Raw genomic sequence first — 10,118 nt, forward strand, 5'->3', positions numbered from 1 at the left:
ATTGCACCAAAGAAGAAGAAGAAAAGAATGAGGAGGGGCTCTAACTGATAATGAACACAACTACAGGCTTGGAGGTCCTGAAAGTCAGGTATAAAAGGAGCAGTTTGGGGGTTTAGAACACATTTTGTGTAATTATAACAATGTGATTTATGACCCTGTTACATGTGGTTGGAGGATGTGTTAGTGCGTGCACGCGGGGGGGGGGGCATTTTTCATGTAAAACAAAGGGGGGCCCAGCAAAAAAAGTTTGGGAACCACTGGTCTATTATGACTTCATTGTGTATGCCAAATTTTTGGTCATGAGTTATTTAAAAATGAATTTGTTCTGTCACACACAAAGAAATTACTTGATCAACAGCTTATAATAATAATAATAATGGATTGGATTTATATAGCGCTTTTCAAGGAACCCAAAGCGCTTTACAATTCCATTATTCATTCACTCTCACATTCACACACTGGTGGAGGCAAGCTACAGTTGTAGCCACAGCTGCCCTGGGGCAGACTGACAGAAGCGAGGCTGCCATATTGCGCCATTGGCCCCTCTGGCCAACACCAGTAGGCGGTAGGGTAAAGTGTCTTGCCCAAGGTTTGTTGATATCCTTGAGTTTGAGGATTGGGCAATCCTTCCCTTAAAAAGATTCTGAACAAAGTATTAAAAATTATTTTTAAAAAGTTTGTGGTTTTTTTTTTTAAGTCTAGTTCCTCAGTATTTACATAGTAATTGTAGCTTGTTGCTATGTAAGACTAGTGGGAACAAAACGGGAAGGTGGAACATGCAGGAAGTTGACGCTTGAATGAGAAAACTGAAAGCAAACAAGCTGAAGTGCAGCCTGCTCGGAATCAGGGAGACAGCAGAGAGATAAACACATCGAGTTAACTGCAGGGTTTGTTTTATAGATGAAGATGAAGCTACTTTTTGTTCTCAGTCTGATGGTTTTCATGCCAACGATGGTTGAACCAGCTCCTACTGAAGAGCGACCCACGTGGCCAAGAACAACAGGTAAACGTACAAAAGAATCTTAAAGGCATTTCTAGTAATTGCAAATACATGACAAAAAAGTGTGAAATTACTCAACATATTTTAGGCTACGTTCACACTGCAGGCGAAAGCGCATCAAATCCGATTTTTTTTTACCCTATGCGACCCATATCCGATCATGGTATGACAGTGTGAACGGGACAAATCCGATATTTTCAAATCCGATCTGGGTCACTTTCGTATGTGGTACTGAATCCAATACATATCCGATGTTTTAGTAAGCGACTACTTATTATGCATCTCAGGTCATCCCCCTGCTGCAATGGTGTAACCCGAATTTGAAAGCTAAGTGGAAATCCATAGAATTCAATACAACCCCAAAATTTCAACTACAAGCTTCAATTGCGGATAAAAAATTGGCAGACCGTTTAGAAGATAAAGGACCATGGATAAGCCACACTTTAAAAATATGGAATAAAGTGACTAAAATATGTGGTAGTGAACGAATACTAAAAGTATTTAGATGGTGTGCTTATGACACAGATTTTAAACCAAATGAAAGTGATAATAGATTTCAGTCCTGGATAGAGAGTGGACTAACAACATTCCATTCCTTCACACATAAAGGGACACTACAGAGTTTCCAGTCTTTACAAATAAGAAATGGCTTAAGACAAGTAGATTTCTTCAGGTTTCTTCAAATGAGGGATTACTTTAACAAACACTACAATATCCCAAACCCAAATATGGTTGAGTTAGAAATTTTTAAGATAGTTAAATTAGCATATGATAGTTCTCTGAGAAAGGCAATCTCCAAACTATATGATGTGCTCCTTCAAGCAAGGAAGGATACTACTCAAAATGTTAAGATTAAATGGGAATTGGAATCGGGGATGGGTATAACAAACGAGAACTGGGAGAGGATTTGTAATTTTCATTGGTACTCAACAAGTCCTTTATCTTGGAGAGACCACTGTTGGAAGAACATTATTAGATTTTTCAAAACCCCTCATCAAACTAAATATAAAAATGGGACAGCAGAATGCTGGAGAAGATGTGGATCAGAAGAGGCACATCATTATCATATCTTTTGGGACTGCCCTAACTTAAAAAATTACTGGCTGGGAATTCATACAACTTTGTGTGAGGTTTTTAAGATAAAATTTGACATCAATTTTGTAAATTTGTACTTGGGCTCGGTTGCTGGCTCGGTCCGGGGAGGGGACACAAAACTCTTACAAGCGCTATTAGCGGCCAGCAAAAAATCAATAACCAGAAAGCGGTTAAATCCAACTCCGCCAACACTTGAGGATTGGTTTAATGTGGTTTTCGAAATATTTAAAATGGAAAAATTGACATTCTTTTTTAAAATTCGAAAAGACAAATTCTACAAAATATGGAATAAATGGATTAGCTTTGTGTCCCCCATCCACCCTGAATTTAGGTAAGACCAGCCCTGAATTGGTGTATCTCCCATGTGTCGTACAATGTCAGGTTGACCATCAACTTCATAATATGTACCTAATGTAGTCTTTGTAAATAAGTTAAACATGCTGCATTATGTAACACACTGTCAAGCAAACGAGTTAATTTTATTTTTTTTTGCTATCAGAATGTAAAACAAAAGGACTAAGAAAAAGATTTTTTTTCTTTTTTTGACTAAATAATGTCAATGCACTTTATTGTAACAAATCCCTTTTTTTTCTTCAATAAAAATATAATAAAAAAAAAAAAAAGCGACTGCTGTTTGAACGGTCATGTCGAGACAGACGCCAATTATCAGCGCCGGAGAAGCACCCGAGAAGACATCGCGAACGCTTCCTGGCCATCCAGTGTAGATGTCAGTGAAACTGTTGGGAAGACAATGCTGGAGAAACGTGAACATTTTATTTGTACTGTATAATCTGCAGATTGTGACAGAAATCTGCAGCTATCCTTTGAAGCACCGCTCCTCTAAAACAGCAACAAGGATAATTATTAGTTTATCTACATTATTATGTAAATAACAAAATAACTTAAAGCAAAAATTGGGAAACGTAAAGTCCGAAGTCTTTATATTAAGGGCCATCAGTCAAACAATACTGTTTACTCTGGGTCTAAACTGAGCGCGTTGTGTGTGACGTCTTCTTTTGCGCATGCGGGCCGCTTTAAGCGTTCACACTAGAGCGTGTTTGCTGTCGTATTTTATTTGCAGTGTGAACAAGCAGACAAAAAAATCGGATTTGATCAAAAAATCAGAATTGAGCATCAAGACCTGCAGTGTGAACGTATCCTTAGATGCTTTGATTACTGCTTTGCGCACTCTTGGCATTCTCTCGATTAGCCTGATGAGGTCGTCACCTGAAATGGTTTTCCAACAGTTTATAAGGAGTTCCCAGAAATGCTGAACACTTGTTGGCCCTTTTGCCTTCACTTTGCGATCCATCTCATCCCAAACCATCTCATTTGGGTTTATGGTAAGGTGACTGTGGAGGCCAGGCCATCTGGCACAGCACTCCATCACTCACCTTCTTGGTCAGATGGCCCTTAGACAGCCTGCAGGTGTGTTTGGGGTAATTATCCTGTTGATAAATAAATGATGGCCTAACTAAAACTGGTGGGATGGCATGTCACTGCAGGATGCTGTGGTAGCCATCCTGCAGCCATCCCATTTAGAAATTTAATTGCATTCTACAGACGCAAAGAGTTATAAAAAGAACAAAGAACTAATTTGATTCCAATGTGAGGATGAAACATTACAGATATTCTTCTGTCACCAGAAAGGAAATAAAGGAGCTGGATTTTAGTGTTTTTAAAGGTGTAAACTTTTGCAGAGGATTGGGGTGTGTGCTGTTTAGTTTTTACTAAACCTGCTTTTGGGAGCAAAACCCCAGAAGTCAACATAAAAACACATATAATGAAGGAAGAAGGAAGGAAGGAAAACGTTATAACGGCTTTTTTGTTGTCTTTTTGTCTGCAGGAAGTTCTGAAATAAATCTAGACGGGAGGATGTTCACTTTGTCTCGTAATTATGGAGGAGTAATCTTCTATCACCCCAATTATCATTTCCAAACTCCCTACCCAACCAGAAGCTACAAAGTCGGAGCTCCAAACACCACCAAACATCCAAACACCACCACCACCACCACCACCACCAAACCTCCAAAGACCACCACCACCAAAGCTACAACCACACAGAGTCCAACCAGAAGTGAGTATGTACATTCAAAGAGGTGGTGTGGACGCAGTCAGCGGTTTATTCTACTGGCATTAGATTTACTGGTTGTACAGAGAAGGATTAAACAGCTACTTTGATCTGAAGCAGGACTGGAAAAGTCCTCTTTTTTGCCCGTTTAACTACACGGTTAATCCCAGAGATATTTGAATATATGAAAAAGAAGTGTCTGTGAAGGTTCTCAGTCATCCAGGTCATTGTAGTCTAAGGAGCTTTGAAAGAAAAGCGTCTGGACTTCTTTAAGGTGCTTGAAGACGTTTCACCTCTCATCCGAGAAGCTTCTTCAGGGTCCTTTTGTCCCTCTTGGGGTGACACTCCCACAGGGCTTAAATCTGGGACTCTCCACCATTTGACCCTAGAACTAAAGAAGCTTCTCAGATGAGAGGGGAAACATCCAGACGCTTTTCTTTCCAAGCTCCTTAGACCATGAAAAAAAAGTTTCAAGAATTCATCTCAGGTTTTCGGCATGATAAAAAATTGCTGCTTGGGGCTTGAATTGCGAGAAATAAATTTGAAAAATTACATGAAATATTTCTGTTAGCTCGGCGAGCTAATTATAACATGAAAAATTTTGTTAATTGACAGAATATTTTTAATGCAAACCCACTGTAATCTTTCCATGTTCTGTGCAATATTTTTGGCTCGTGCAATTATTTTGGTCCCAGTCTGTTTCAATGTTTCCTACACATACACCATGTATATAGTTCCACTCACATATGTATACATATACACTGTTTTTTATTTTATTTTTATTCTATTTATTTAATTATTTATTTATTTTCCGCCTTCGTTGTATATTGGTTTCTCTTCTTCTTACTTTAGCACCTTTGTGGTTCAGCTACCCAATTTCGCTGTGCAAGAAACTGCACAATGACAATAAAAAGCTCTAAGTCTCTAAGTCTAAGTCTCTAATAATATAGTTAAAATATAATATTTTCATATAATATTTTCATTCATATTTTCATAATAGATGGTGAAAAAACAGGAACTTTCTGTTAATAGTTTTTCTTTTGCTTATTTATGTTGGTGAAGTGTAAATGGCCATAGAGGAGGTCTTTATCAGTAGGAAAAGCTGTAAAACTCATGGAAACACAGTGAAAAGCATGAAATTTACGTCCTCCTCTACACTGTACAGACTGCCAGATTGTAGTCTTTTGCAGGCCAATTCCAGCACCCGGGCCTTATGCTTGACACCCCTTGGTTTAGTCTGTTTGAAGCCAGACAACAAAATTGGCAAAAGTGCTGACTCTGTAAGTGTATAATCTTATAGACTGTAATTCCATTAAACTAATAAAATAAAAATAAAAAACACAAACAAACAGTAGTGTAGCATTACCTTATTATCCAGAAGTACAGCCTGTGCAGCTGAATCACTGTGTGCACTGCAGATCAATGAAATTGATCCGCTGAAATTGGTACAGTTTATATTCACATTGATCCTGAGCAGGTAAAATATCTTGCAAACCAACTAAAGGAAAGAAAACATTCGTCAAAGCCCGATGCAATCATTTTAAGGAAATGTGTTGTCCAACCTGTTTTTGTTACATCTCTTGCAGGTGTGTCAGTGTGTCTGCGTTACATGACTGACGCTGTGCAGCCAACCTTCCCACTCTTCACTCTCAGTCCAGACACATCCTCTCTGAGTCTGCAGCGTAGCTTTGACACGTTCATGCTGTCCTATTATGATTCCTTCAGTGTGGACCTGCAGCCCATTGTGCACTTATGGCCAGACATTAAGCAGGACATCTGGACCAGTGTCTGCCTCACTGTGGACACCAGTAAGAGTGTGGTCCAGATGTTCAGTGGCGGGTATATGAGCCCCAGGAAGCCTTATCAGGTGAGAATGTCGACAAAGTTAGAATCAGCATGTTAAAAACTGTGTGGATGCACAGACAGAAAGACAAATTCACTAAACAGAGCAAAGTAGTGTCCAGGTGTGCAGGAAGCATTCTGGTCAGATTAATGAACCACCTCAGGTATTTATTTATTTGAGTATTTTTAATTGAAATGTCTCTCCAATGAGCGGAACCCAGACACCTTTCAGAGGAAGTTCATTTTCCTCACTTGTATCCATGATTTTCTCACAGCTCGTGGTCACAGGGAAAAATAGATCCACTGGTAAACTTAGAGCTTTACCTTAATATTCAGCCATCTCTTAGTCACATTACAGTCTGTCTCTCAAGAAACAAGACCCTGAGATAGCTGGACTCCACCAGCTGGAACAGTAACTCCTTTCCACCCTTTTTGTGCCTGAGACTTCAACAGAAGACATAATAATGACAACATAGAATCTATTTTTGTTTTGTTTTGTTTATATCTAAGTGAAGAAAACACTCAAATGACTCCTTCATTGTAATCCAGATTTCTGAAAGGCTTTAAAAAGTAGACAATATTATTCTCAAAATCACTTAATCATCTTTAATTTTGATCTTCTCTTTTTTCTGTGTGTTCAGTATGTGTGGTCAGGCGAGCCTGTGATTAGTTTCCCAGGTTTTGATGGTCAGCTGACAGACGTCCAGGTGTGGGACTATCCTCTGCGATATAAAGACATCTTCTACTACATGAGCAGAAGTTATTACGGGTAAGATCTCTATGCTGAACTCACACACCGACCGTTTAATCATAACCACAGTATAAATGACAATATTAAAGATATAAATAAAGTAAAAAATTTATTTAAAACAGGCCTTGTCTTAAATTTGCTTTTTAATGTTTAAGCTTTGTTTTAAAAGCTTGTTAAAAGCGTGTGTTTTGTTGTGGTTTTAGGTCTTACAGCGGCTCTGTCATCTCCTGGTCCTACATCAGATACGATAACAGAGGAAGGGCAGTCTTGGAGGACAACTTTGACATGCGAGCAAAAGTTGAGCAAGAGAGTAGACGGAAGGAAAAGAAGATGAGATTCTTCAGTGTGGAGGAAAACAAGCTGCTGCTTTAATGACAGAAGATGAAACTGTCCTGTGAAGCTGAGATGTCTCTTTTCCCAGTGGCTAAAAACTGGAGGGTGGTCCCCTTCTTCCCCTTCTTCTTTTGTATTAATGTATATATCAGAGTTCACTTCATGCAGCTGTACAGTGTAATCCATTATCTTTTATCTTTTGTTTCATCAGCCTTTTTTGTTTTTGTTTGTTTTTTCGATCATAATCACTTGAAATCTGAAATGTCGGTGGAAGTTTTCACAGAGGTGAAGGCTGAGGTTAATTTTCCCTTTGACTTCTAAAGGACAGTCTTTTTGAAGCTACGGGAGTTGCCATATGAAAAATTAAAATTTAATGCACTGGCAAAAGTCCCGACTGTGAATATTTAATCTCTTATTTTACTTGGAAGTTTTACTTTTAAAATATGAAACACCATAAGAAAAAACAACAATGCAGCTCAAATTTATAAAGGAATTCTGCTGTAGTCAGAGAAACCTGTCAGCAAGACTTACTGGGCTTACCCTGTAAAGGAAATGAAGAAATAATTTACTTTATGACTTAAATATCTATCTATCTATGAATTTTTAAAAAATGCTGTTTTCACTGTGTAAGAAAATGAAAATTATATTGTAAATTGTGAAAAAATTATTATCAAAAATGATTTACACATTACTTAAAATTACTTGCAGTACTTAATTTGCTTGCAGTATAACTATTTCTTTGCTTCCAGTAAAGTTGACTGTCACTCCCTTACTCTAGTGTGCCTAGCTTTAATTATTTCTGGAGCTCTGCATGAAAGTTTGGGCGACAAGTTTAAGGAAGTGAAAGATGAAATTTACAGACACAGCAAGCTGTTAATATGAGATAAAGTTCAACACTGGTTTGAGTAGAGGAAGTAAAAGCTCACATACAGATTTAATAAAAGCTAAAGTAACTTAAGAATTTCCATATAGTATTGGTTCTTGTGTCAGCTTTACCTCTTGTTAAATGATGTGGAAAAGCTGTTGTGGTGAGCAGAGCTACTCAATCTTTTAGTGTTACTTTAGTCTAAATAGACTGGAATCAGCCTTTATGGACTGTATTCATACCGCACAGCAGTCATGACCTCTGAGTTGAACTTGCAGACAGGTTGAGGTGTGTTTGCTGATAGTCCAGGAACCAAACAAAGTCCAAAATGCCCAAAACACAGGAATAATATCAGAGTCCAAACACCAGAAATCACAAGGGATACAAATACAGGACGCACAGAGCGAGGAAACAAAGAGCTGCAACAACAACACGACCCCAACCCAAAGGACAAAACAGGACTGAGAAAATATATACAAGAGATACAAGGAAACACAATCAACATAAGAAAAAGAAGAAGTTTATTTGTGTAGCAGTTTTTAAAGCACACAGTTACAAAGTGAACAAAGTGATTTTGAATAAAATCACATTACAATAAGTGTACTTGTTATACTTCTTCTTTTATAAACATGTGTCTTGTTTCATTTATTTATTTAGTTTTTAATAAACAGTTTAGTTTTTCGTAACATGAACGCTAACATTTCAGATTCAGAATCACAACATCCTATTTAGTTGTTTGTGCACTTCTGCTTAATACCAGCTGATTGCTGGAGGTAACCTTGTGTGCCTTTGCTTTGTTGGTAGCAGTTGAGTGGAGGCATTGGTTCAACATCAGTGACCGCATAAAGGAGTTGGGCACTTTGATACCCGAGTCATCAGACCTGTAGGTCGTACTGGCGCTTTCATTTTCCACTGCTCACATAAAGTTACACTGTTTGAATTTTAAATGCCAGGGGGCCACGCATTAGGCGTATAAATCATGATCTTGTCCTCTGCCTCTGTTGTCCTTCTTATCTTTACTGACATCGCAACAATGACAGAGAGATGCGCTGGAATAAAGGCACCATTCTCAAGGCTTCTGTAGACTACATCAGGAAACTGCAGAAGGATCAGCAGAGTGCCAAGGATGCTGAGATGAGGCAGAAGGAGTTGGAGCAAGCGAACCACTCCTTATTAATGTTACATGTCCGGGTCAGTTCAGTTTTATTTATGTAGAGCTGTTTCACAGGAATGGTCATCTCAAAGTGCGTTTTGTTATAAGCTAAAGACATTAGTGAGAGGATCCTGACAATCAAATGAGGCTGTATGAGCAAACACTTGGTGGCAGGGAGGAAGAAAGAACTTCATTTTGACAGCAAGAGATCTCTAACAGAACTATTTAGGTCGTTGGTTTGTTACGTTGATTTGGTGGGTTTGCAGTGATATCATGATATGACTTGATCATCAAGGGTTTGCCAACTGTGGATTTTACAGCCATTAAAAAGAATATCTACTGTGGACATATATGATCTCTTGATTTTCATCAGCTGAAGGCTTTTCAGGGAGCTTTTAGAACAGCCTTATAATAAGTAATTCCAATCAATAGTGCATCCTAGAAGCTTCAGTATGTCTCTGATTTACTTGGCAGAGGAAAGAGGGCATTCTTAGTTTGCTTGTTAAAGAAAATGTTCCTGGTCAAGAATAATCGATTCTTATAGCTGTCAAGGTAATGCCATCCAGACTCTCTCTCTATATATATTAATATTAGTGGTACTATTATACTGCCATAGTGCCTAATTTTTCTATTAATAAGCAAATCTTAACAAGAAATCATAAAGCAATGTTATTGTATCAGCCTATCAGTGACTAAATGGTGCGTCAACCAACGACTGAATACGTATATATCTCAAATGAAAGAACAAAAACTCAAAGTTTAACACTATTGCTTGATGGGAAAACACAGACTGCTGGAACATGTTAGCATTAGCAGGGATCGTGTTAAAGAATGCAAAGCAAGAGAAAGAAGCTGAGGTATGCCAAGTTACTCATGACCTGGACTGCAAATCAGGTGCAAAAGGTTTGATGGACTGATGACTCCAAATTTAGTCATAATCATCATCATCATATGCAGAGGAGGTCAGGAGAGCGCTACAGCAGTGAGTGTCTATAGCTGTCTATAAAA

The 10,118-nt window shown here is 38.3% G+C and overlaps 1 protein-coding gene across 1 annotated transcript; it reads left to right on the plus strand.

The window, feature by feature from the left end:
• Positions 1–656: 656 nt before the first annotated feature.
• On the plus strand, positions 657–7,479 carry LOC113022233 (uncharacterized). Its single transcript, XM_080301230.1, has 4 exons — positions 657–1,003; positions 3,942–4,172; positions 5,753–6,777; positions 6,963–7,479. Exons 1-3 carry the CDS (start codon positions 901–903, stop codon positions 6,067–6,069), a joined length of 651 nt encoding a protein of 216 aa, XP_080157356.1. The 5' UTR covers positions 657–900; the 3' UTR covers positions 6,070–6,777; positions 6,963–7,479.
• Positions 7,480–10,118: the final 2,639 nt, after the last annotated feature.

Source organism: Astatotilapia calliptera, chromosome 5 (genome assembly GCF_964374335.1).
Source record: "Astatotilapia calliptera chromosome 5, fAstCal68.1, whole genome shotgun sequence".
NCBI classification, from domain to species: Eukaryota; Metazoa; Chordata; class Actinopteri; order Cichliformes; family Cichlidae; genus Astatotilapia; species Astatotilapia calliptera.

Excerpts from the sequence above, each read along its gene's own strand:
- LOC113022233 (XM_080301230.1), top strand. The coding sequence starts at position 901 with ATGAAGATGAAGCTACTTTTTGTTCTCAGTCTGATGGTTTTCATGCCA. Across the intron at positions 1,004-3,941 it reads CACGTGGCCAAGAACAACAG|GAAGTTCTGAAATAAATCTA; the intron begins GTAAACGTACAA and ends TTTTGTCTGCAG. Across the intron at positions 4,173-5,752 it reads CACACAGAGTCCAACCAGAA|GTGTGTCAGTGTGTCTGCGT; the intron begins GTGAGTATGTAC and ends CATCTCTTGCAG.